Here is a 27,961-nt window from a genome sequence, read left to right on the forward strand (position 1 = left end):
TTTGCTGGTTTGGACTTCTGTAGTGAAATGTGTTTTCCAGGAGGCAGGGTAGGTTTGGGTGTTCAGAGAAGAGTCAAAATTAGCAATGCAGTCCATGACAAATGCTAGCTTCACACTTCCGCTGCCAATGTATGCGGGGATGTTCTGAATGAAAGCCATACTTCTGCAGCTCTTATTGCAATGTGCCAAGTTTACTGGTCCAGTTTCTGATCTGTCAAAAGCCACAAATAAGGCACTGTGGTTTCTGCTGCAATTCTGTGATCCTGTGGAAGGTAGAATAAAAACAAACAGCCATTTAATCATGGGTGGTACAGGGAATTGCTGGCAGGCAAAGTGATGTGGGAATGGAGGGGTTTGTTGACCTTTGGAAATTTTTAAGGGGTGGGGAAAAGGGATGGGAAGGTGAGAAAGAGCTGAAAGGTCAGGACAAACTATTTTTACTTTTTTCAAGTATTACTTTCTGCTAATTCAAACTAACTTTGAATTCACTTAGATACTATCTTTATCCCTTTCTTCTCTAGTTATCTGTTAGCTGTTTTTTCCTTCCTTAAAGGTTAGAATTAACAGGGACCACTGCAATTCAAATTTGGAACCCTGTGCATTTAGAAGTTGCTCAATCTTAAGAAATCCGCATATTTTTTTTTTTGATTCGCATGGTTTGACACATAAACAATAGCATCGATTGAAATTTATTTAAAAAAAACGAAATTCGACCGTAGAAGCAATCAAAATCCGAAATCCGCGCCCGAATTGTGAAGAGATCCGTGATCTGGCGTACTTCCAAAATCCGCCAATCCGCTGAAATAATAATCAAAATCCGTAATCCGTGAGCATTTCGGGGCCGAATCCGCCAATCCGCGGACCTATTCACCCCCCCCCCCCCCCCCCCCCTGCTAGCTAATTGAGGCTTTAGCTTTTCAACAACTGCTTAGAGTTTATGCAGGCGCATAGCTAGGGGTAGGCAGAGCTGAAGTTTCTCATTTTGTTAAGGCGCATGTGTGCACTTACCTCTCTTGTAGTGGTATGGGATGTTTGGAAATTTTGCAAATGTGTAGTCAAACCAGCAGTTTCAAGCTTGCTCTGGATATAGTTAAGAGCATTTTGTCGGTTTTGGGCAAATTGTGCCTGGCTTGGGTTATGGGCTCGTTGGTTTTCAAATTGCATCGAATAAGTTGTGTACTTCTGTTTCATTGCAGCTGGCATATTAGCACCTAAAAGTTAAAGACAAGTGTAAGTAGGGCTGCCTATAGCTGGTCAACGCCCTTTACCCCCCCCCCCCCCCTAAACCAGTGACCGCGGAGCATGTTGAAAAGTCGGTGGGCTGACAATTGAAAAAATTATCACATTGAAACACAAAAAAGACAAAAAAGACCATAGTATTTGACTTGTTTCTGTCGGAAAAAGTGGTGAGGCCGCGGCCCCCCAGCCCCTCCCCCTCCGCCGTACCTGTACGTAAACCCCCTCCCTTGAAGGATTGCAATGTTTTAGGGGGGACAGTATATAGATAGGCTAGAAAGAATCCTGCAGAGATAATAAAGTGCAGGAAAACATTAATGCACAGAAAAAAAATATAAAAGCATTTTTCTGCATAATTAAAAAAAAACTTTGTACGAGTCAACACTTCTTCCACCCTCTAAAATATCAACTACTGTAATTGCTCGAATAAGAACTTCACCTAAATGAAAAATAAGAAAAAGCACACCCCCCGAATAAGCGCCTCGCCTAGAACATAAAAAAATAAATAAAGAAGCGCCGCGAAGCTTTTTTGCAGTTGTTTACTCCTTAGCAGTCTCATTCCCCTCGCAACCTTCCCACAGGCAACCCGCTGTTTTTTTTTCCTTTCATTCAAATAAGTGTTGCGAGGTTGCGAGGGAAGCAATATCCCACGGACGTAGATTGTGGCCGATTCCGCGGACTCCCAGCGGTCATACTCAACCTCACAGTCGAAATTTTCCGATCACCATCTATCTCCAGAAAGTGGGAGATTGTCGGAGAAATCCAAGGTGGCGATCCGATTTTTGTGTGTGGTGACATACCATATAAATATCTAGTCTTAGTCTACCAAATTTAGTTAGTGTTTATTTATTTATATGTCGTCAGGCAGGTTAAAAAAATAAATGAGCAAGAACGGACGAGTGAGTCAGCCAATTAGTTTCCTAATCTCGACTTAGGACGCGCGGGTTCGTTGTTTTGCGTTTTATCTCTGGTAATCATAACAAAAACGTAAGTGGAGGGGTTGCGCAGCCATAGATATCATATAATACCTATCTGAAAAAAATGCCAATTCATGATGTAATTTCTGTAGACTCTTTTGTGAGTTTTAATTGAAAATTTTAAAGTACTTATAATAAGTTACTTGACGAGTATATATCCATGTAAACCCTCAAAATGAATGAAACTTCATATGCTAAGATGTACCCATTAAAGTAACTAAAATAAGGACTCAATCAAGCTTACGCTAATAACTTTAGTAAAATAGAACAAAGGAAAAAAAAGTAAAAGCACCCGCCAGCTGTCATGGTTCAAAGTTATATAAGATACATTATCAGAAAATTTAAATGAAAATGGTTGGAAAACTTCATTTAGAATACAAAAAAGGCAGAAATTGTCTCTCTTAGTAGTATGGGTACATAAGAGATAAATGTGACTCTTTTGTCATATGGCCGCCATCTTCTTTTATGATGCTCGATTCCGAAGCATTCCGATTAGGAGGTTAGATATGGGACGGCACTAAAATGGTCGCATTCGTCACGGGAGTATTTGGTGAAGTGTTGGCGTGCTTAACATTTTTGTATGCTGCTCTGGTCAAGTTTGCGTGCTGCTCTGAATGCAAATTTCTATACCCACCCCGACCACTCTTTGTATCGAATGCAAAGAAACTCCTGCCCCCCTCTGGATGTTTTTTTTGTCGAATTTTTCGCCGAGATTTCGTGGTCAGATCTGTTTCCATGACTGATTTTAAGGTAAAGTGTAATTTCAAATCGCAGTTGATCCTTCGCCTGTGCTTTATAATGGAAGCAATTGGCACCAGAAGTTAGCTCCATCATCGCTCTAGTGATATATGTGGAGAAATTTATATTTTGCGTTGATTTTATTTAAATAAAAATAAATTCAGCAGGAGTGGCGTCACACAGTTTGGGAATAACTTTCCACCCTTGACCGAACTTAAGCCATTAGGCTTGAAGTCGAGTTTTTGCAAAACCCGAATCTTTCTGAAAGAATTCGACGCAGGGGTGTAAAACGAGTGTTCCAAACATGAATGGACACAATAAGGTATAAGACATATGTATTTGAAAGGAGTTTTATTGAGAACTTCGTAACTCGACCACAATCTACGTCCGTGGGAAATGTGCACAAAACATGTTTATGCTTATCTTAAGGGATCGCAAAAATATTAGAAACGTAAAAACTATATCTTCTTTGTTTATCAACATTCTCTCCAAACGAATACAAAGATTTTAAGCAATACGCCGACACATTTAATCCCTTGCCATTATTTACATTCAAATGAAACAGCTGCGTTAAATCATTATAAAGCTATAACATAATTCAGTCGTTTTCAGCTCGCATAGATCTATACAATTTACTACAGGATACCTTGGCAATCCATAGCTATCATAGTCTAGCAGGAAAAAATGTATGACTGATTTATAATTTTTGCGTTTTACTGTAGCTAGTATATCCTAAAGCGGATTGTGGTCAGAAAACAGCATTTATAATTTCACCAATCTCAAGGTACATATATATATTGAAATTGCAACACAAATTCACAACTAAAATGTAATTGCTACCTGGAGATTCACCTTCAATCGCGGACTATGCTGTTGCCCTGTATGAGGCCAAAAGGTCTAGCGTCATGCTATGGCCCACATCTCGCATTACCAGTCTTGTAACACACGACTTAAACACAACATATTTACCGTACTTCCTATGTAACAAGCAATATATTTACACGGACTAATCAATCTTCACATGGAGATATATTTTACTGACCTCTTGTAATGCCGCTGGCGGCTAAGATGAAGAAAATACAAAAGAGTACGGTGCAGTACATCTTAAACTTGAAGGCTCTGCCTTTGTTGCTGGCGGGTCGACAAGGAAATTGGATGTTACAGATTAATTGGTGTCAGTTCTTTATACCGAATGGCCCGCCTTGTTAGCCGTATTGTCCCATTTTGGAATAAAGTGCGCTGATCCTAATGATCTCATGTTTAGTGACGCTTAATGACGTCACGGCTGTTATGTCCGTGTTAGGGTTTGATTAAAACACAGAAATAGAAGTTCAGTAATTGGTTTGATAAAACTTTTATGAAGCTAATGTAACATGTAAGAACCAGCAAAATTCTGGTTAATTTGCTAAACAAAATGGCTCGAAATGTTATAGCTTCTCCCCCCCCCCCCAATATTTTGGGGCCTCCCCGGCTCCTATATTTTAAGACCTGCTACAGGAGCTCTGGACTAACGCGTGATATAAGCTGATGCAGCACGATAAATTAAGGTGACCTTCAATACCAAGGCTTATTAAAGTTGTTTTACTTTGCATGTAGTCATCAAAAGCGTGTTTTTTTCCCGATTTATTTTGCACACTGAATTTATGTATTGTATTTCAAGTAAGACACGCTTTTCTACGTTATATGTTTTTATTTTTGCGTCAAATATAGTGACCATTTTAAGTAAAATTACAAATTTTTTTATTTAAAATACTAACTTTCTTTAAATATAAAATTGTGTTAACAAAATATCTTCACATCTGAAACATGAACAGTATTAACTTTTATTCCGATGAGATAGTCGGACCGTAGACCTTTGATGAGAAAGTTGCTAATTTTTTTTTAAATTCTAAATATATAATTGTGTTGATTTATAGTTACTCATGACAGGGCATTTCGTCCAAGTGACGTCATAAGGCTTGTGTACCAAGTGACATCAACACAGGCCTTCATCCAGCTGACGTCATCATGCCATCCAAGTGACGCTATCAATTAAGGACGTGCACTCCACGTGAAATGATAACAGAGCATGCCGCGCAAATGACTTCATTGAAGTTCTTTTTTTCTCTGTCAAGGCAATGGCACCAAGAGACGGCATTATTTTAATAATTTTGTCACAGCCTTACGTGAGATCGATGACATCACATGGAGTGGAGTCACTTTTGTTATCAAGCAACACCACGATTGCTTCTTCAACACTTCCTTTCGTTTGAAACAGCGCGTTCTGAACTGCTGCCTGGCTGCAGTCATGCATTACGCCGATTACCAAACCGATCTTCTCCTTGTCATAGAAAGCCTGAGGCTCAACGTAAATATCACTAGAGTCTTCCCCCGTCACACAAACACTAGAAGATAAGTTTGATTCTTGCTTTGTGAGGCTGTTCTCGGGAAGATTCCGCACACTCTCTTCTGTCAACAGCCCTTGATTGCCTGACGATGCCTTACCAGTGCACGTGTTGCTCCAGTCGCTAGTCCCTCTTCCATGGTATTTATCTGACCTCGCGTCAAAGACATAGACAGCTCCATCCACGAATGGGTTAAAAGCGCCTTCTTCTTGTGAGTCAAGGATTTCAATCTGTTTTTTTTCTTGATGAGATCCCATCTCGTTTAAAGTGATAGCGATATTTAATCGAGGAGCTGCTTCAACCTCAGACTTCGGCCGTTTTTTCACACAGTCATCGAATAAGTCGTCGATCTGTATCGCCCTGTATCGTTTCCGTCTTTTCTGGTCAGCAGACACCTGGCTTGCACACGAAGCATTATTGTGACATTGTGCATCATTAGTATCCACCGTTCCGTTTTCCCTTTTCACGCCTTCTCCGCGCGGAGAGTAAACCAAGTTATCGCGGCCAACAGATGTTGGCCAAATGTTAGTCTTGGGGGTATCATTTAGGCTAGCCTGGATTGCTCGCGCTAGTTCTCCGTCCGTCACTTTTACCCCATTCAAATCGCTCAGATCTACCTCTGAATGGAGGTTTCTCTTGTGCGCTGAGTATTCAATTAAATCGTCGTCATCAACCTTAGAACAAGTGCTAAAAGGTTTGGTGGTGTCGTTTAGACTAGCCTTTATGGCACGCGCTAGTTCTCTTTCTTCCGTTATCTCTGCCTCCCCTTTCACATCTTTTAGATCTGTCTTTGCCTTAACGCTTCTGATTCGCGGTGAGTATTTTGACATGCATTCATCATCCAATTTTGAACATATGTTAGACGTTTTGATTGAGTCCATTAAACAAGCCTGAATTGCACTGACAAAAGCACTGTCTTCCTTTTCTATTAGATCTGTACGATTTTCTTTAGTCCTCAAATAAAATCGTGGAGAGTGTTCCAAAATATCTTCTTCATTAAATTTTGGACAAGTGTTAGTGGCTTTTTTGGTGTCCTCTAGACTAGTCTGAATTGCGCGCGTAAGATCACTATCTTCTGTTTCTTTTAGTTGCCTACTCACTTCAGTATGATTTCCTTTATTAAGGCTTCTCTTACGCGGCGAGTGGTCAAAGCCATCATCATAACCGAACTTTGGGTACGTGTCTTGAAGACTGGCCTGAATTGCACGCACCAAAGCAATATCTTTCTCCCCTCCTGTTTCACCTTTTTCTACCTTGGTCCCCGAATGAGTGGTTCTCATGCAAGATGGGCTGTTCAGCTCATCATATTGATCAAATTGTGAGCATGACTTAGAAATTGTTGCAGAGGGATCCATTCGTTTAATGGATGACCTTTCGCGCACGCCACCAGCAGTAGAGGCCGCTGTACCCTTGTTGAGCAGGCGCAAAGCTTCAAAATCACCTCGAGACACCCTATAGAACAATGACCGCCAATTAGTCAAGTCAAGCTGAACAAATTTCCACGTTAAACGGAATACGTACCTTCGTTTCAGGTCCGTGGTGACGCTGGCTAAGTATTCAACGGACCCTTCTATGCTGCGTGTCTCAACAAGGGTAAAATCTCTACTGGCACGAAGATCTTCTACAGCAGCCTGGCACAAGGGAAAAAATAATGGCAACTTGCATAAAAGGGAGTTGCTATTGTCAGTTTTGTCAGGTACTTTACCTAATGCGTAATATAGTGACAACAACTCGAAAGCATTAGCCATAATGAAAGTGTTGGCAAAACTACTTACCTCAACTTGCTCAACGCTCGGGTTCCCACACTTTCCAACGCCATTACAGCCATCCATACAGCCCACACGGTAAGCCGCTGGTGTAGACTCTACCAAGTACTGCAGGCTTACATCATCTGACAGGATCCCAAACTTGTCCCTAAAAGTTCACAGCACTGCAGCTATTTTTCTGCTTGGTGTATCGACCGTCTTTAATATTGTCAGTCAAGTCATCTACTTACTTTGAAGCTAGTATCCTATCTTTCTGCTTGGTGTATGGACCATCTTTGATGCTGTCAGCCAAGTTATATTACTCACCTCCAAGCTAGTATCCTATCTTTACACTTGGTGTAACGACCATCCTTGATGCTGTAAACCATATCATCTATCTACCTCCAAGCTAGCATACTATCTTTCTTCTAGGTGAATCGACCATCTTTGATGCTGTCAGTCAAGTCCTCTACTTACCTCCAAGCTAGCATCCTATCTTTCTGCTTGGTGTATCGACCATCCTTGATGCTGTCAGCCAAGTCATCTGCCCTCTTACGCTCAAGCAAAACTGGAAGTGTATACTCACAGCCATTAGCTCTCCAAAGCCACTGGTAATCCCCACAGAGGAGGGAACGGGACTTGTGCTGTACGCCCCAATCATTTAGTCGTCTACTTAACTGTGTGACAAGAAAGCTAGCACTAATTAGAAAAGGCTTCCGAAAATTAAATTTGTCAAATCTTAGGTGGGCAATTATTAAAACTGCGTCACTCATTCAATTGTAACAAAGCTGTATTTAAATACGGTTTAAGAGTCATTAGCAAGGAAACCTGTTTAAGTTTTATCATTAAGGACCAATCAAGATAAACAAAGTCCTAAATATACTATCAAAATATCCTAGAAAATGTAACTTGGTAGATCTCAAACAGTAAATATATATCCAAAAGGATTTTAATATTGTATTATATTGAATTAAATATACATACAAAAGGATTTTAATATTGTAGTTGAGAGCCAACTGACTAAGAAAATATGTATATGTAAATTAAGGTTGAACCACACACCTCTCCTAATCGCACATTATCACCTCCAAGCTCATGGATATCAACCAGTAGAGTGACCCTGTGAAGAAACAATTATTTAAACATTTAAACATTTATTGTAAACATGGAAACATTTCTTGTGTTACGAATATGGAATTTACATTTAAAGAAATTGAAAAAAATGTTAAAGTGTGTGAAAAAAAGTGCGAGAAGAGATGATATAATATATTTGCTAACAGCAACATAAGGACCACTATCTGCTCCTCCTCTTTAACAGGACAACATGCACTTCTCAACCCACTGCACCTACACTCAATAACTTACATCCACTGTTTAAAAAAAACAATTTGTAAGTAAACAGTTGGGTGATGTGGTCTCATACCCGTCATCTCCTGTATCTGTGCAGTAGAGAGAGTCAAATTGCTTGCTACTTGACTGTGCCGATATATTCTTGGCAGTGTTCTTTGAGACAGTTAGTCTTTGTGGGGCAGGAAGTATATGTGTTCCTAGAAATTATTCAATCATTTAAAAAACACATAGAAAAATTGGGAATAAATACATTTTTTGTGTGCACCTCTCAGACGATGAGCAACATCTTCCCCAGGTGGCAACAACTCATAAACTGTCTTCTTGCCTAATAGACAGGGAATAAATATTTATAAATACTGTAACATAAGAATTGTAAGAACTAAAGGAGCTTATGGACTTGAGTAAACAAACCTCTGCTTCTTTTTTTGATGTATCCCCTACTAATCAAGACATTGATTCTCCACCAGGCAGGGCACATAGCTACAACAGAACAAAACAAAACATTCTAAGCAAAGGTTAAAAGGTACCTACCTAAGAAAGTGTCTATAAAAGGTGTTTAGAGATGGACTTCCCGGGATTTAATGAGGAGGGTGTGCTGTCAAAGGTATCATACTGAAAATGGTAGTATTTGACGATCTTTCAATAGGAAATGCCACTTTTTTGGCATCCATCAGGTGGAGTGCGCACACACCTTTGCTTGTTATAGTTTTACCTGCAGCTCCATCTAAGGTAGAAACGATGTTGAATTTCTCATCACAGATACATGCACATGCCTCTTTTAAATCATCTTCAGGAACAAGAGGCCTACCACCGTCGGACAAGCTATGAGTACATTAATGAAGTTGGTGTTAGAAGAAATCATCAGCATATGAGAGCATTAGCATTTGAGAGCCCACAGCTGAAAACTGATCATGACAGTGCATCTACTGCAGATAAAAGAGAATGATATAGGAGCAAAGCCTATATTAATGCACCATCAGTTGTACAATCCCTCTATTGAAATCAAAATCTCAAAAATCCCACTTTTAGGTGCATCTGCTTTCAAATAGATGTACACATTACATTATAATCAACGAGGTATATGGCCATATACATGATTGGGGGAGCTGAGTGAGCCAGAATTAAATAATCCAAAATAATCCAATGCCTCCCACTAAAAATACCCCCACACTGAATTAGATGACAAAAAATACTTGAGTTTAAACACTCTCCCAAGTACCAAAGCAAAAAAAAAAAAAAAAAAAAAACACTTCACATCTTTGTTTAAGTTGATAGAAATGTCTTCCTGATACAAATTTATGTATTCTGATTACTAAAAAGTTTTTTTTTAACTGCCAAACACCTAAAAATACCACAAAGTGTTCCATCTCCATACATACAAGTTTGAAAATTTGAAGTTTGTAAATTTTCTCCCCCCACCTCAAAATAGGATACCTATGTAGGGTCCTATTATGCTAATATCTGAGTACCCCCTCTCCCACCAGGATCTCATCCTGCTTGAGAGTTTTTCCATTTATGTTGTTGTATAGATAAAAAACATACAACTTTTTTTCTTACCCTATTGCTTCACTTTCATTCAGTAATGCCACAAGCAGCCCTGATCCTGTGCTGGCATGACAACCTGAGGACAAACAGAAACCGTTGGCAAGAATTGAAGCAATCACTAACCAGGGCTTGGTTCCTAGAAAGCAGATTAGTGCCAACACAGGGATAAGATTTGCTATTGGGACATTTGATGGGATAAGAATGTTATTACCCCCTGGGTTAATATCTGCTTTCTAGGAACCGGGCCCAGGTCTATGGTCTGCATTGGAAGTACCTCATCTGTATAATTCCATACAATACCAATATCCTAAACAGAGCAAGGTGTGTTTTATGCTTTTCCGTTGAAATGTTGCTAGCTTTTAACAGCTGACATAGCATCAAATTGGAGAGCTGAAAATTGAACTTGGAGTTGATTGGTTTACAAGAAAAAGGCATTACCTGGATTTGGTGGCTCAACACTGTACTTATCATCTTTTATGATCTCGTCCAACCTAGTTTTAATTATTTTCCCAATCTGTCATGACAACATAAAACAAGTTCAAATTATTAGTTAAGTTAATAAAGAAAATTGGATACAAGGTCATCATAACAATGTATTCAGAGAAAAAGATGTAAAAACTACAGAAACAACAGGTGTCAAAGACCTGCCGTCCTATCCTACGATTTAAAAGAACATACCCCTTCGAGTTGAGAAGCCTGTTTGGGTGACTTTATAGGTCCTTCAGCCAGAGACAATGATACAATAGCTTTAGAAGTCCACTCAGCAGCCTGTTTATTAAACTGGTGACGACGCTGTGAATGCTCAGCCTTAATCAGACCTCTTATAAATTTGTACTTCTGCAAAGCATAAAATCCATCCTAGCCAAAGTGCAAATGTATAGATATTCTGTATTTGTGTTTATCTATAATACACCAAAAACTGTTAATCTACTCTGCTAAATTTTCTTCTTCTACTGTCCTGAAGAAGTCTTTTAAAAGACAGAAATTTGGCAGAGTCTTCTGGCTCTTGAAAACAACAATTTGGGCTTTTTGTATTTATATGTGTTTATGTATAGATAGTCGGTATTTGTGTTTTTGAATTATGCTAGAGTAATGGGTGATCTCACCTCTTTTAGAGTATAAAATTTCAACCAACTACCACCCCTTAGGGGGTGCTGAAGGATTTTGCCATCTCTTAGGGTATAAAATTTGACCAACTGCAACTCTAAAGGGGATGTTAAACATTTTTTTTAATTATGTAATCTCTTAGGGTATAAAATTCGACCAATTGCTATATCTAAGGAGGTGTTAAATGTTTTTTTTCCAATACTGCCAACTCTAAGGGTTATAAAATCTCTTAATAATTTCTGTTGACCATGCCAAAGTGCCCTCCCTTAAATCGATTTTGCTGGCAACCCCCCCCCCCCCCCGGCTAGTGATATACTACAAGAGAGAAGGATTCCATCTTAGACACTACTGCTCCAAAAAGATAGTGAATTGCTACTCAGCACCATGCCCTTGTCCTGGTTACCTAGAAAAACTCCCAGTTTAGCTCAGAATTTCCTGGTTTTGCAAGGCAAACATTTCCCTGTCTTTGAAAGGCCATGGAGTTTCACTATGTTATGGTTTGGTGTAGTGGGTGAAATGTAAAAGACAAAATTAATTTCCATGTGCCATTTTGTTGTGTCTGCGGTTAATATGCTATTTAGTAGCATCACCCTTGATAAAACACCCTATTAATGGACTATGCAATGCATTTGCAGTCACTACTGTGCATGGCATGCCTGCTGGTCCACAGGCATGCAGCATTGGAAAGGCCCTGGGTCCCTAAGGATACTACAGACCATTTTAGGTAGTGCAGGCAACTGTGGGCAGTATTTTGCAGTGTTTCTATCCTGATCAATTTGATGATGATGACGATGATCATATTGACAGGGGTAACTTGATAACCAGCGGTGCATTGGTACCACCATCCTACCGTCATCTGACTGCTAGCCTGCTCAACAATGGTTCGGAAAGAAGAGAGACAGAGATGCGGTACGCCACAAGGTGTGGTATTCAGTATACCTGTGTAGCGCCCGCATTGCATGTTGGGGCACGTGTTTGTAACTGAGTTGAGTGAGTCGCCATTTTGAATTTTGAGCGGATACTACATGGTGGCAGCGTTTTAAAAGCAGAAATGCCGGACCCAGAAGATGCCTCTAGCTCTCATAAACTCCAGATACAGTTTCCTCTTCCGGAAACGTTCGCTTCGGGCAAACAGGGCCTCGAGCAAATTGAGAACTGGACGAAATGGATCAAGACATTTGAACGATACAGGACTGCTTCGGGACTCAAAGACAAGACAGATACCGAGCAGGTCAGCACTCTACTCTACGCTATGGGAGACTGTGCTGATGATATTTTAGCGACGTTGAAAGTCGACAAATCGAAGGTGAGTTATAGTGAGATGAAAACAGCACTCGAGACATATTTTGGCGCACGCCGAAACGTTGTTGTGGACAGGGCTCGATTCAACAGGCGAGTTCAGAAGCCAGGTGAGTCCATTGACTCCTTCATACAAGATTTATATCGCCTAGCAGATGAATGCAATTACTCTACTCTGAAAGAAGAGTTGATTCGAGATTGCCTCGTAGTGGGACTTTTAGACGAAAATCTCTCAGACAGACTGCGACAGAAAGCAGATCTAACTCTTGCCCAGGCTATTGAACGGTGTAGAATGAACGAGATGAGAAAGGAGAACAGAGATCTGGTTCTGGGGGAGATAAACAAGTCTGATTCTAGTGCGAATCTGCGTGGATCTAACTCAGCTTAATGAAGGGGTCAAGTGGGAAATACAACCGATGCCATCTGTGGATGAAAGTTTATCCAAACTATCCCAGGGGAAGGTCTTTAGTAAACTCGACGCTAATAGTGGGTTTTGGCAAGTTCCCCTTGATGAACAGTCAAAATTATTGACCACATTCATAACCCCCTTTGGCAGATTTTGTTTCAACAGGCTGCCATTTGAGATCAGCAGCGCACCTGAGTTCTTCCAACGCGCCATGCCTGGTATCCTGGAGGGACTAGATGGTGTAGTGTGCCAGATGGACGACATCTTAATCCATGGGAAGGACCAAGCAGAACATGACAAACGTGTACGAGCGGTCCTAAACCGTACCCAGGATGCAGGGATGACACTAAACAGCAAATGCGAGTTTAACAAACGATCAATCAAGTTCCTGGCACACATCATTTACGGTAGTGGCATTTACGTCGACCCCAGTAAGACAGATGCCATCACCGTCACAGAGCTCCAAAGGTTCCTAGGTATGGTCAACCATGTTGCTAAGTTCGTGCCTAGACTAGCGGATCTCAACGGTCCACTGCGCCAGCTGCTTCATAAAGATGCACAGTGGCTATGGGGTCCAGACCAGCAACAGGCATTCCAAAGGATTAAGGAGGTGTTAGCGCTCTACAGTCCGAAGCGTTAGGCCATAATCGCAGCAGATGCATCAAACGCAGGAATTGGTGCAGTCCTAATACAAATAGCGAACGATAGCTCCCGTCGTCCTGTGTACTACGCGTCCCGTTCTCTGTCGGAGACAGAGCAGAGGTAAGCGGTTATTGAAAAGGAAGCCTTAGCAGCTACTTGGGCCTGTGAAAGGTTTGCGCAGTATGTGTTAGGTCTTAAGTTCAAGCTAGAGACAGATCACAAACCTCTAGTAACTTTGCTTAATACAACTGAATTATGAAAGATGCTGCCTCGCATCCAGGGATTCCGACTTAGACTAATGCGTTTCAGTCCACATGTAGTCTATGTTCCAGGTAAACAGCAGCTCACAGCGGATGCACTGTCGAGAGCGCCAGTAGGAAAGCCACTACCGGAAGACGTCATGTTGGTTGAAGAAGTTGAGAGCTATGTGGGTAAGACATTGCATGGACTTCCTGCAACGCCAAACCGTCTCACAGAAATGCGCGAAGCGCAGAAAGCAGATAAAGAGTGCTCCCTCATTTGCAGGTATTGTATGGAAGGATGGCCTGTTTATATGTTACATAGGCCCCTCATGCAGCCATATTGGGAGGCACAGAGCCACCTAGCAGTTGTGCGGATCGTCATACCCCAGTTCCTGAGGCTTGAAATCCTCAATTGCGTCCACACCGGACACCTTGGTATAACCAAGTGTAGAGCAAGGGCTCGCAGCTCCGTATGGTGGCCAGGGCTTTCTACCAGTATTCAAGAAATAGTTTCTAAGTGCGGCACATGTGCAAAGGTTAAACAAGACCAGCGTGAGCCACTCCTGCCAAGTTCCTTTCCATCACGCCCATGAGAGAGAATTAGTATGGATCTATTCAATTACCAAGGTAAAATCCACTAATTAATGTTGATTACTATTCTCGTTGGATAGAGATAAAGAGACTTTACAGTGAAACATCTGAAAATGTTATCAATGTTCTTAAGGAACTATTTGCAACACACGGAATTCCAGACATTGCTATTTCGGACAATGGTCCTCAGGTTGTCTTGGAAATATTCAGCAAGTTTGCAGATACATACGCCTTTATCCATTATACTAGCTCACCTAAGTATGCTCCTGCTAATGGAGAAGCAGAGAGAGCGGTTCGTACGATTAAGGAACTGTTAAGAAGAACAAGGACATTGGTCTTGCTCTCTTGTTGTATCGCTCTACACCTTTACAGAATGGTTTATCGCCAAGTGAGCCTCTCATGGGGCGAAAGCTTAAAACGCAGCTACCTGTACCGCCAAGCACGCTACAGCCGAGAAATATGTCTTCCGACGTAAAGGCTGTAAGAGCGAAGGAAGAAACATACAGAAACAAGCAAGAGGTTTCCTTCAACAGACGACATCGAGCCAGAGAGTTATCGTCTCTAAATCCTGGTAACACTGTGTGGGTCAAAAACCAATCGAAACTAGGCAAAGTGCTATCACCGACACAGTACCCCAGATCATATCTGGTGAAAACGGGTGAAGGGATTCTTTGCAGGAATCGGTCAGCTCTGGTATCCACCACCGAAGAGCATACGGCGGAACCAACCGAACAAGCAGACGACACCGATGAAGAGTGGCTGAGTCCTCAGCCGCCTTCGCCAACAATCAGTGCAGAGTCGTCTACCCCAGCGAACACTCGTGTATCTCAGACAACCCCATCTGGTCGAATTGTCAGACCTCCAAAGCATTTGGACTTGTGAGGACAGTATGAACATTTGAACACTACGAACATTAGCTATACAGTAGGCTTTATTAGTTGTTTCTAGAACATGTTACAGTTTAGACGTTAAGCTTGCTTCAGCTCACAAAATTTGTTATTAAGTATGGCAGTCCATACTTGGGGGAAGATGTAGTATTCGGTATACCTGTGTAGTGCCCGCATTGCATGTTGGGGCACGTGTTTGTAACTGAGTTGAGTGAGTCGCCATCTTGAATAAAACATTGAGTTTGTACACTCGGTTTTCCCTCTCACTACGAGCGGATACTACACAAGGGAGAGGGAATGTGGAAGGGCTTGCAGTTGACCCTTTGTTTTTTTTGTATAAACATTCTTTTGGTGAACGTTTATGCTAATGAGGTAAATCACATTCTGATTGGTTGAGAAGCCTTGCACATGCTAGTCGAGGTGTCAATCATTTTTAGGTGTTTTAAATGAAAAACATTTTCAGTATTCCTTCTCATTGAAATTTCTTTGATTTTTAGCTATGGAAGCTGGGTAATTTTGCCACTAAAAGTTTATTGCCTACGCCAGGGGCGTGAATAAACCGTTAGGCCTAGTGTACACTAGCGACATATCGACATAACCACATGGGCGCGAGTTTTATCTTCGACATAACGACATGGACATAACGACATAAGAAAAAAACACATGTTTTTTCTTATGTATGTCATTATGTCCATGTCGTTATGTCGGGCTAAACATAGTGCGCGCACCCATGTCGTTATGTTGTTATGTTGCTAGTGTGCACTAGGCATTATGGAACGTGATCTTACGCGCGAGCTGATTTTGAGACGGCTACGTGCGAAGGCTACCTGATTGAAACCGTTGTATGGAATACAAATTCACAAAAATTGTTACACAAAGAGTGGGAGCTCAGCACAATGAGGCAATCGGGTATGGATTCAGTCAAAATCGATTGAAAGTCGAAAAAGATTCAAAGATTGTTGATAGTTGAGTACAGCGAACAAGCATTAACCAAAACATCAGACTTACCAAGTCAGGATAGACGCGATTTCTTCCCGTTTTCGGCATATTTTCATCTTGGGGATATAGACCACATAAAATTCGTTTCTCGACTTTGCTTTTCAAAAAGAAACGCTTTTATGCCTCATTTCACTAGCACAAACAAATGTTTAGACGTTTGTAGTTTAACGGTTCGCGCCCCCTTCGTAGCCAGGGGACTGGGAGAGACTACAATTCACAGCACAGGAAACCCAATTTGGTAGACCATTTCTTAGCATTCTGCCTCTTTCAACTCAGTGCTATGCTCCCATGATTCAATGATTTATGGTTGGAATTTGATTTTTTCCCCTCTACTTGTAATAATAACATCATAACATAGCTGTCGACTCACCCGCATTGGGCAGGTATCCGAGATTTTGGACCTCATCACAATCCTAATCTTTGTGAGAATGTTCATACATCCTCTGTATTTTCAGATATTTACTGTATTTCACCCGATTTTACAAGATTTCTGTCCAAGCTGGGTTACCAGCTATGCCATAATAACAATTGTGATAGCAAGAATACTTTTCAGAGCCCGTAGAAAGGACCGGGAAAACCTGTGTCAGCGGCGTAGCCAGGATTTTTAACAGGAGGGGACCCAAAAGGGATTTTCAAGGCCATTATCTCCTGTATCTTGTCTATGTATATTGTCCTGTATATTGTCTTATACATTTACTGTATTTTTGGCTGCTAAAAGAGGGGGCGTTTATCTTGGAAGTTGGCAGAAGCAGATATTATTCATGGTAATGGACTAGGTGGCCTCATTTTATAATTGCAAAAATTATTATTCAGTGGGCCAGCACCCAGAGGCCTTAGTTGTCTATGATCACGCAATGGTCGCGCAAAAAATAGACAGTGCATGGATCAGATAATTTTATTTCTACATAACTTAAAATAAAGCTGGAAAAAGCATAGTTAAAATTGTTTTGTGTAAATTAGCGCTTTGTGAGCGCATAGCCACGTACCAATCATAACGTGCATGCCAGTCGATACCCATGGTGTTACGACTGTTTCTACACGAAATTTGAAATATTTTAAACTAAACTTACCAAAAGACAGCATTTTTAATCCGTTGAGAACCCCCCCTCCAATCGTTTATTACACGTGAATTTGACAACAACAAGGCGTGTTCTAAGTTCTAAGGCAATTTTATTGACAACATTTCACACCAAAAAGCCGCTTTACTCGACCGCTCTCAGAACAGCCGAATTCCGAGCTAACAAGCAACCATTGCCTGGGCTACCTGTGAATAGGCCAATATGTCTTCTTTTACACTTTGCGCTCTTCTTGCGATAACAAGTGGGTTTAATTAACACTAGGACAAAGACTCCGACCTATCGGAGCGCGAAAATTCAAAATATTTATCTCGAAACTGAGAAAAGTGCCAAAAGACAATATCCTTTTTAGTGCAACCCCTGCCTGGACTTATTTTATTGTGTTTAGTCAGGCAATGTCGAACGTCAAATTAGGACGAAAAATAGACTTTGATACCTCTATGCACGAAAATGAAAAATATTTTTATTTTCTCAAAAATCAAGTAGTCATGATTCAGCAAGGACGATTTCACTTTGGTTTGGTATTCCTTTACCCTCCTCCACATCAATGATGTGGAGCAAAGTAAACGAGCGACACAGAAAGCTCTACGCAGGAAGGTAATTGGTAATTCCTTTGGCTGGACTTGTCTGCTTGAGGTAGTCATGCAATACTCAGCCACCAATCAGAATGAAACGCGAGCATTGATGCCCCCTAGCGATACAACACCTCCGGTCACGGAAAGTTCAAGATCATGTAATCATTTTGCTATAAGGAAAGTAGGAAATTACAGCCCTTTGACAGAGGTCTAAAGGTTAAAGATATCGGATTGGCAGAGTCTTCTTTAATCTCGCGTCTATACACAATAGAGATTTGATGATAAAAAAAAATGTATGTTTCATTTGTGGAATAACACCTCACCAACTAGTAGTTGGCTCGGTCACATATTTTGCTCGGTTTGAGATCCTAAAACCCTGAACTTGAATTAAATGTTTCCATTGGATTAACAGTCTATTCTAGTTTTTCCCGTTATAAAGGCCATAGACAGTCCAATAAATACACAAGTCGTAACTTTGGTGATCTAAATATTGATTCAAGAAAGGTCATTGCACCTAGCAATCAAATGTTTGTCATCATTCCGTTCAAAAGAAAGGCCATTTCATCGACCGTAAATACTCCAAACAACCTATTACGCGTGGAAAGAAAAGTCCCTTTGTTAGTGCCTTTTGTGCAGGACCAACCTTTTTCTGAGTATTCCCTGAGGACGGATAAAATTGACGTTAAACGTTTGTAGTTTATTGTAATAGATTACACAAGCGCACAAAAATCTTTTATTTGTGCTACCTCTCAAATCTTTGACGCAAACCCGTGGGCGAATAAGGTTAAGACAAGGTTAGACGTGCCCAGTCCCGTATCCTACAAAATGCTGATTTGCAATTTCTGTTATTGTTTCTCGCATGACTTACGTATATGTCAGGGGACCTAAATAGTCTTTCATCCCGCTGTCAAAAATGCTCCACGTGACACATGATACCATCTCCTCCAGAAATTTCTTAAAAATCCTTTAGCACAGCTATAAGATATTCCGTTTTTTCTGGTATAGTATGTCTTCTACAATTCAATAATTCACTTCAAATATTTTTCTAGCATTTATTGCGTCAATAATAATGATTTAAGTGAATTTCTGTCAGTCTATCTTTATTTCACTTCTTTGCCCATGTGGAACATCTAGCTGCACATGTGGGTTCACACGTTGAACAGCATCCTTGTTTTTGATTGGCTATTGCTGAATTTGATCGCCCCTCGTGACTCTTTCTTTGTTTTTGCACCAATCAAATTAAAGCTTAGGGCTACGATTTCCATGACGTCTAGCGCGTGACAGAGTTCTTGTTTTCGTTTTCACATAAACAGTACTTTACGACTCCGCAAAGCGGTTGGAAATTTTTTGCTGTGAAGATCTCTTCGCTCTTTTTGGAGCGTTCTAACCATCAAAAACATGATGAATAACATTGAGCAGTTGCTTGAGGCTGCTAAGATCCTCGAAGAGAGAGATGAAGGTAAAATGGATGGGTTATCGCTTGTATTTTCGTGGCACATGTCGCTCTCACGCCCCACTAATATCCTCTTTCCGCCCAACAGTAGCAAAGAAACGTTCCCCGAACTCCTCTAGAAATCAGAAAAAATCCGCCAGGCGATCGCCTAGCTATAGGTGAGTAATTTGTTTAACCTCTGTTACTTTTGTGGGGGCGAATTCAATAGCATTGGTTTGTTTTTTTCGCAAATAAGTACGCGCGAGATTGTCAAGATGCAAATTATGGCGGCTAGCGCTTGCAGTCCGATGTACTTGTGTACATAGGCCAACCAGACCAAATTAACGACATTTTGCGAAGAACATTGAGTGTAGGATCTATGTTCTGCCGCTAGAATTGGGTGTAGCTTTATAGTTTTGATAAAATCGTGAGTTTGAACTGCCAGCGATTAAAAAGGAAATTTACATACTGCCATCAACATTCGCGTCTTTGTAAATTTCAAGACTCCCCGGGTATCTCCCGAAACGTCTCAAGCGGAGCAAAAATAATACTGAATACTCTTAAAATAGAGGACAGTCCGCTTAACTTAACGTTACTAAAATAGCCCAAATGGAGTAATAATATCCGTAAAGTGGGGTTTTGTCGTTTCGTGCAAACGAACGATGTGCTCTCATTTATGTTTCATATTCAAAACAATCGGTCGCGAGAGCGCGTTTTTGTCGCCATCGCTCCTGCTTTCATATTTGCCGTGTGTGTGTTGGTACATTTGAACTTAATTTAAGCTTGTCCTGGAAAACATATGTTCAAAGCTGTGTGTTGACTGTTTACAATGGCTAAGAGTATTGATTAACCGAATTTATTTTTTTGTTTTCCCGCCTTGTCTCTTCACAACTAGTCGTACAACACATAACCAGCTCGAGAAAAACCGGTAAGTACTCATGCTGTTACTTTAAGCTAATCCTCAATACTCAAAAATACTTAGTTGTTACTTTCTAGGTTCGTTACGTAAGTTAAAGATGGTTGTTATATTAATGGCGTTAGAGTCGTTTCCGTTGACTGTGATGTGTTTCGCGCCATGCCACGTGGCTAACCAAAACAACATAGCACACGTGCGCTCTCTATCCCACGAGCTCTGCAAAAGGCGCTCAAAATAACCCAATTTCCCGCGCTCCTTGCCAAATATTGTAATATGTTAAAAAGACTAGACTTTGAGTTCGTCCGGACTAGATTGTTTGTTTGGCGACTTAGAATCAAGAGCTTAGGCCACGAAGTTGACAACTATCTAAACTTTGAAGAGAAATCTAGTTGTCAAACTTGCGATTGTCATTGACTGGTACCCGCGTTGTTTCGTCAACTACAAAATATGAATACAACCAAAACCAAATATGCCTGAATTTTTTATTTTTACCCCTTTTTCTTTTACAATTCCTCTCATTGTAAATTCCAGCAAAGAAAATAATTTGACACGAGTACTTTTGACACCTCTTTTCAAATGCTTTGAAAGAGACGGAAATTGGAAATTTCGGACTTTTTGGTCGTATCGAAAGCGTTGTGTGTAAACTAAATCATTTATTTGGGGTGTTTTGTTCCACGTTCCAAGGAAATTTGAAACCAAATAGGCGACTTAAACCATAGAAGCATGACACACGCGAGTTTTTAACTTTTTGTTCTTTTTTTTGTGTGTTTGTGTAGACGGGCACACCTGAGGGATTGCCTTGAGCTCTTGAAAGAACTCGTGCCTGCACCACCAGAACACCAAAAAGCTACAACATTAGCTCTGTTACAGAGCGCTCAACAATACATTCAGGTAAGGTTTCTTCATATTAACATTATCGGTTTAATAGTAGAGAGGTTCCGGTTGAATTTGTGGTAGCCATATTGTTTGGCCTTGACGCGTTGATAATTGAATGGACGCGTTCAAATTGAGGTCGGAAATTTCGCTTGAACTTAAATGCTATCCTTTGAACACGGAAATGTTCATAATCTAGAAGAAATCTCTCCAAGATTATTGCCAGTAATTGGATTTCCTTAGCGGTCTTTTGTGCAATAGCACGAAATCAAGGTCTCATATCTTTTGAAGGGCAGATGGTTTTTGAAGCCCAAACAACCTGTTCACTGAAAACCACAGTGTGGCAAAAATAGAGTCGCATAGCGCTATTTATTTCCCGCCAAATCGACTTAGCTTTAAAATTATAAATCCTACATGTTTTTTTTCACTTTGTGAAAGTTTGCTGTATTTTAGCAAGGGGTATAACTCAGGCGTGTTTTGTGTACTTATTAGAGTATTTTATGTCAAGTATATTTATTATTGGTCGGCGAGAATCAATATGCAATATGCATAATTCTTGTTTAGCTTTCCCCGGCCTAAGTGCACCTGTACTTGGAGCGTTTTCCAAAATAGAAATAAATATCAGTGTGATCTGGAAAGAGGAAAGCTGCTCCCGTAATTCGGATAATAAAAATGTATATAGATAATTTCTAAAATAAAAAGTTCTATCAATTTGAAAATAGACTCAGCTTATATAATTTATATTTCTTTGAAAAAATTAAACGAAATTTGCATTTGAAATCGAGGATTCGAAAATATAAGTAATTAAGAACAGTATTATGATTTAACAGCTAAGTACTTGACACTAAACGATATTCTGTATAAGGGAAATCTTTCAGTTTGCTTAGATGCATTCCAGACTATTATAATTTCCCTGCTATGCTTTCCTTGGTTATGTTAACACTTTAAGCAATGTTACATATGACTTTATACTGTGTTGTAACTAAGCCGACAGCTAGCCGGGAACTGATTTATGGCTTTTATGATCAGGGTCTTTACATTCTAATGATTTTCTTTAGAAATTTAAATTTCTTGGCAGGCCATCACATCAAATCTGTTCTGTCCTGTTTTCCATTGGCCAAAAAATTTAGTTGCTGAACACTTAAACCTGAGTTTAAAGCCATTCAAACCGTTTATGTTAACTACTTACAAAGTGCTAGGAAGTAATGTTGAACTAGTATGAGATGAAAAGCCATATCATTGCCAGTATGAATATATGTGACTGTCAATCATTCAGTATATGTAAAGGGATTTGACAAGATCCCATGCTGTTCCCCATACAATGTATAATACCCTTCTTGGCCAATCTTATGCATGAAGTGGCATGCAGGCGAAATTGATCACAATATGTCCCTATTGTTCTCCCTAGTAACCATCGCAGGTGGAGCTGAAAATGTAAACCCATTTTCCTCAACTAGGTTGGAATGATTAGAATAATATTTTCAAAAATATATTTTTGCAAAGATTGTAAGTAAAAATAAGGTCTGATTTACTATCAACAATCTTAGGGGTTTTTTTCCTTAAGAATAAGACTTGAATAAGTCTTCTTTATTTGGCTTTTTGAATTACTATTTCATTACAACAGCCCAAATTTCTTTAAAATATTGTTTTATTTTCCTTTTTATGTAGTTTTGTTTCCCAACATTTTTGCCTAATTTACCATTTATTATAATCAATATGCTCCCCCACTAAGAAATATTTATTTCAAACAAAGTGTTATTTTGATTTGTGATTCAAAGACTATTTGACACACCTCAATACATCAATGTTCTTTTGGAATAATAATAATTCCCTGGTATTGATCTTTGTTTCCACTTTTTGGTTTGTTGAGAATGCTGATTTATTTTTACCATAGCATATTTATTATCAAAGATTAGCCCAAAGGCAAAATACATCATAAGTATGGTAATTAAAAAAAAGTAATACATACATTATTCTAATGGAGAGTTGTTGAATTCTTTTTTATCTTAATAGGAATATAACATAGCTCTATTACATGATGTTCAAATAAGGATTGGACCAATTTTACAGTTTGTCCACAAGACAGATTTGGTTTAGATATTTTTACCTGTAACTTATTCCTTTGATAGGTTTCTAACCCTATCTTATGTATTTTTTCCTTTTTAACATCCAGGTTTTACAAACCTCTGAGAAAGAAGCTTTAGAAGCAAAACAAAAACTTTATAAGCAACAGATGCAGTTACGGCAAAAACTAGTCTGCCTAAAGGAGAGTGTGGATGGGAAGAGACCAAGAACATCAGAAGGAGACTCCATGACCAGTGAGGAGATAGACATTGAAAATGATGAGGAAATGGGCTATGCAAGCAGCGAATCAGAAGACCGTTGTAGCATGGAAAGTATGGGGAGTGGAGGAAGTGACTGCGGACTGACTGTCAATACAAGACGAGCACTTGGCATGTCCTAAAGGTGGTAAATCCTAGCTTGAGATTATCAAATTACTAGCTTACAGAATACAGTTTACTTGTTAGTTTTAGTTGTCTGGTTTAGTTGTCTAAATTGTTTGTATGTGTTTGGTCTTAGTTAAAATCTTCACAGTTCCTAGAACTGTAGGCAAATTAGTGATAATTTTGATCTAGGATGACTAAAATAATATTTAATTATTTGTTTTGATGCTTCAAAAGCATAATTCACAGAACATCAGTACATAACATAGAAATTTGTCAAGAGTTCCAAGCCATAGTTTGTGCTATGCAATAGTTAGAACAGTCCAGTTTTATGCCAAGGCAGAAGTCTTCATAGCAGCTTGGGTATACATAGAAATTTACAAAATGAACTCTACAGTAAAATTGCAAGCTATTAGTAAGTTCTCTATAGAGTATAGCTATAAGATCAGAATGAAAATGTATGTTTATGAAATTATAGTATTTTAATGTACATACAAGTCTTCGTGTACATTGAAGTGAACTCCAGTTGCCTAGTATTGCCTTGAGTATAAATTTGTGTAGGGTTTTGTTTTTATTTCATTTGCAGCAGATTACTTGTATTTTTATTGTTTGAGCTTCATTCTTTTTAAGAGCACCATCTGGGCAGCCGGCACCCATCACGGATTATTCGTTCTCAATGCAGCTTTTAAATATAATACACCTTGCAGTTTTATGCAAGGACGACATGTGATGAGAGATGAACACTTGTTTTCTTGAAGTGTATTATAGTAATAATCTTTGTCTAGACAAATCCTCACGATCTCAATAAGTTGCAGGTTTAATTTACTTTAATACCTCTAACTGAACATTATTATTCTTGACCTGTACATTCATGTAAATGTATATTAATTCTATCTTAGAAGGTCAGGGAGTCTTCTTTGTACAAATGCACAAGCCTGTATTGTCACAGTTTATTGGTCATTAGTTCTGGCTCTTGTCTTTCCATTCCAGCCAATTGTTGTAAGGTTTGTCCCTTGGCTGTTAAAGATATTTTGTTCAACCTTAAGAGATCACAACCTCACATGCAGGAATCAATTCAATGAAATTTATATTAAGTGAATGCTACACTTTAAATATAAACTTTATTTGAATTGTTTCCAGTCGGAAAAAGTAAAGTATTGTTTTTTTATATTACTTTTGATCAGTTTTTTCTTCAGGCAATTGCATGTCTCATTCAAAGTAAACATTTAACTTCTTTCATGGGTTTATTTTTACGTCATGTAAAACATGGTAAATCTAAATTAATCTTCTTTCTCATATACCTATAATAATTATACAAAGGCATAAAGCTCATCTAACACAAATAGAAAAAGTGTAAATTAATTCTTAAACCTGTCACTCCCAGGTCTTATATCTTATTCAAAATTACAGTATTTATAACTTAGCCGGTGCTTAGGTCACCTTGTACAAAACAGCCACGCCTTGTAAATGGCTAGAATGACGGTGTTGGTATTTTTATCGTGATCTGTAAATAATATGTATTTTTAAAGACAAGTGTATTCCTGTGACTTGTATTTTATAAATTATTACCAAAGTTTCAAGGAATTAGTAAAGGTGGTTTCAACCTCTCATCTGAATCGTCCTGTGGTGTTCGATGCAAAATGCGAAGATTCTGATCATCTCGTATATGATGTAGACGCTCTGCCGCTTCAGTCCTTCCCTTTCTGCGACCCACGAGACGATATTTGCTAAACTAAGGATGTCCTTTATAACAGGTGTGAAGTGCGGCGTCTGTGTATAAAAAGGCGCGGCTTCCGCACATGGCCACAAACGGCTAAACCCCTGACGCCCTCCCATTCAGTCTTGCAATTGACTTTCTTTACAGACAATGGGATTTGCGCTTGTCAAGACACGGATCTACTACTATACTGTATCTCTATAACAAAGCAGTAAAAACAAAGGCATAAACGATTGCAATAACTAGTTCAGGTTTCCGTGACAATGTTATTGGTTCCAGACGGCTTGCCTTTCGAGCATAAGCGGGTCATATCAGAGTTTAGTGAGCTTTACGCGTGTAATAAGGGAGTGTCGATTGAATACCTTGCGGGGGAGGGAAGATTTTGACTCGAGCCACCTTAAAATTTCAGAGCCCCCACCACCTCGATTAAAGAATTTATTTCGTTCCCCCAACTTCTATTCCCTATTTGTAAGGAAATGACCGAAAACTGAGAAGGGGAGCAAGGGTGAGCAAGAAATAAGGACTTGACCAATGAGGAACGGGGATGAGCAAGGAATATAGCCTTGACTGAACAACGGAGAACAGGAGTGAGCAAAGATGTGCAAGGAATGGACTTGACCGTAAAACTGAGAACAGAGGTGAGCAAAAGGGAGCAGAGGTGTGCAAGGAATGGACTTGATCGTAAAACTGAGGACAGGAGTGAGCGAAAGGGAGCAAAGGTGTGTAAGGAATGGACTTGATCGTAAAACTGAGGACAGGAGTGAGCGAAAGGGAGCAAAGGTGTGTAAGGAATGGACTTTATCGTAAAACTGAGGACAGGGGTGAGCAAAAGGGAGCAAAGGTGTGTAAGGAATGGACTTGATCGTAAAACTGAGGACATGGGTGAGCAGAAGGGAGCAAAGGTGTGTAAGGAATGGACTTGATCGTAAAACTGAGGACAGAGGTGAGCGAAAGGGGGTAAGGGTGTGCAAGGAATGGACTTCATCGTAAAACTGAGGACATGGGTGAGCAAAAGGGAGCAAAGGTGTGTAAGGAATGGACTTGATCGTAAAACTGAGGACAGAGGTGAGCGAAAGGGGGGTAAGGGTGTGCAAGGAATGGACTTGATCGTAAAACTGAGGACAGAGGTAAGCAAAAGGGAGCAAAGTTGTGCAAGGAATGGACTTGATCATAAAATGCCCTAAAATGGAGGACAGAGGTGAGCGAAAAGGTGCAAGGAATGGACTTGATCGTAAATCTGAGGGCAGGAGTGAGCAAGAGAGCAAAGGTGTGCAAGGAATGGACTTGACCGTAAAACTGAGGACAGGGGTGAGCGAAAGGGAGCAAAGGTGTGCGAGGAATGGACTTGACTGTAAAACTGAGAACAGAGGTGAGCAAAAGGGAGCAAAGGTGTGCAAGGAATGAATTTGATCGTAAAACTGAGGACAGGGGTGAGCAAAAGGGAGCGAAGGTGTGTAAGGAATGGACTTGATCGTAAGACTGAGGACAGGGGTGAGCGAAAGGGAGCAATGTGCAAGGAATGGACTTGATCGTAAAACTGAGGACAGGGGTGAGCAAAAGGGAGCAAAGGTGTGTAAGGAATGGACTTGGTCGTAAAACTGAGGGCAGGAGTGAGCAAGAGAGCAAAGGTGTGCAAGGAATGGACTTGATCATAAAATGCCCTAAAATGGAGGACAGAGGTGAGCGAAAGGGTGCAAGGAATGGACTTGATCGTAAAACTGAGGGCAGGAGTGAGCAAGAGAGCAAAGGTGTGCAAGGAATGGACTTGACCGTAAAACTGAGGACAGGGGTGAGGGAAAGGGAGCAAAGGTGTGCGGGGAATGGACTTGACTGTAAATCTGAGAACAGAGGTGAGCAAAAGGGAGCAAAGGTGTGCAAGGAATGGATTTGATCGTAAAACTGAGGACAGGGGTGAGCAAAAGGGAGCGAAGGTGTGTAAGGAATGGACTTGATCGTAAGACTGAGGACAGGGGTGAGCGAAAGGGAGCAATGTGCAAGGAATGGACTTGATCGTAAAACTGAGGACAGGGGTGAGCAAAAGGGAGCAAAGGGGTGTAAGGTGTGTAAGGAATGGACTTGGTCGTAAAACTGAGGGCAGGAGTGAGCAAGAGAGCAAAGGTGTGCAAGGAATGGACTTGATCGTAAAACTGGGGACAGGCAAAAGGTGGCAAAGGTGTGCAAGGAATGGACTTGATCGTAAATCTGAGGGCAGGAGTGAGCAAGAGAGCAAAGGTGTGCAAGGAATGGACTTGATCGTAAATCTGAGGGCAGGAGTGAGCAAGAGAGCAAAGGTGTGCAAGGAATGGACTTGACCGTAAAACTGAGGACAGGGGTGAGCGAAAGGGAGCAATGTGCAAGGAATGGACTTGATCGTTAAACTGAGGACAGGGGTGCGCAAAAGGGAGCAATGTGCAAGGAATGGACTTGATCGTAAACCTGAGGGCAGGCAAAAGGGAGCAAAGGTGTGTAAGGAATGGACTTGATCGTAAAACTGAGGACAGGGGCGAGCGAAAGGGAGCAATGTGCAAGGAATGGACTTGATCGTTAAACTGAGGACAGGGGTGCGCAAAAGGGAGCAATGTGCAAGGAATGGACTTGATCGTAAACCTGAGGGCAGGCAAAAGGGAGCAAAGGTGTGCAAGGAATGGACTTGACCATAAAACAGAGGACAGTGGTGAGGAGGCATAGGCAGGTAATAAGGCCCTGACCGGACAACGGGGAACGAAGTGAGCGAGAAATATGGAATTGTAACTGGTAAAAAGTGAAAAAAATATACATAT

General features: G+C 40.3%; 3 protein-coding genes and 1 long non-coding RNA gene across 5 annotated transcripts; 2 read left to right on the forward strand and 2 right to left on the reverse strand.

Annotated features, from left to right (window-relative positions):
- Window positions 1-7: 7 nt before the first annotated feature.
- On the reverse strand, window positions 8-4,388 carry LOC116619666. Its single transcript, XM_032384657.2, has 3 exons — window positions 3,994-4,388; window positions 1,009-1,211; window positions 8-263 (listed from the first exon to the last, which is right to left on the reverse strand). The coding sequence occupies exons 1-3, from the start codon at window positions 4,052-4,054 to the stop codon at window positions 192-194; spliced, it is 336 nt and encodes a 111-aa protein (XP_032240548.1). The 5' UTR covers window positions 4,055-4,388; the 3' UTR covers window positions 8-191.
- A 233-nt stretch (window positions 4,389-4,621) lies between these two features.
- LOC5515026 lies at window positions 4,622-16,335 on the reverse strand. 2 transcript variants are annotated; one of them, XM_032384656.2, is made up of 13 exons: window positions 16,158-16,335; window positions 10,654-10,812; window positions 10,414-10,489; window positions 9,988-10,051; window positions 9,143-9,252; window positions 8,842-8,910; window positions 8,696-8,755; window positions 8,504-8,627; window positions 8,143-8,200; window positions 7,558-7,757; window positions 7,111-7,249; window positions 6,857-6,966; window positions 4,622-6,787 (listed from the first exon to the last, which is right to left on the reverse strand). In XM_032384656.2, the coding sequence occupies exons 1-13, from the start codon at window positions 16,194-16,196 to the stop codon at window positions 5,113-5,115; spliced, it is 2,883 nt and encodes a 960-aa protein (XP_032240547.2). In that variant the 5' UTR covers window positions 16,197-16,335; the 3' UTR covers window positions 4,622-5,112. The 2 variants fall into 2 exon arrangements, with proteins under 2 accessions (XP_032240547.2, XP_048585202.1); XM_048729245.1 differs by having other exon boundaries at window positions 10,654-10,833.
- Window positions 6,894-8,071, forward strand: LOC116619667. Its single transcript, XR_004296785.2, has 2 exons — window positions 6,894-7,031; window positions 7,513-8,071. It is a non-coding gene; the product is annotated as an uncharacterized LOC116619667 (long non-coding RNA).
- A 2,742-nt stretch (window positions 16,336-19,077) lies between the features above and the next one.
- On the forward strand, window positions 19,078-25,074 carry LOC5515025 (max dimerization protein 1). Its single transcript, XM_001635172.3, has 5 exons — window positions 19,078-19,258; window positions 19,341-19,410; window positions 20,127-20,159; window positions 20,924-21,038; window positions 23,194-25,074. Exons 1-5 carry the CDS (start codon window positions 19,198-19,200, stop codon window positions 23,482-23,484), a joined length of 570 nt encoding a protein of 189 aa, XP_001635222.1. The 5' UTR covers window positions 19,078-19,197; the 3' UTR covers window positions 23,485-25,074.
- The last annotated feature ends 2,887 nt before the right edge of the window (window positions 25,075-27,961 follow it).

This window comes from Nematostella vectensis, chromosome 6 (genome assembly GCF_932526225.1).
Source record: "Nematostella vectensis chromosome 6, jaNemVect1.1, whole genome shotgun sequence".
Taxonomy (NCBI): Eukaryota; Metazoa; Cnidaria; class Anthozoa; order Actiniaria; family Edwardsiidae; genus Nematostella; species Nematostella vectensis.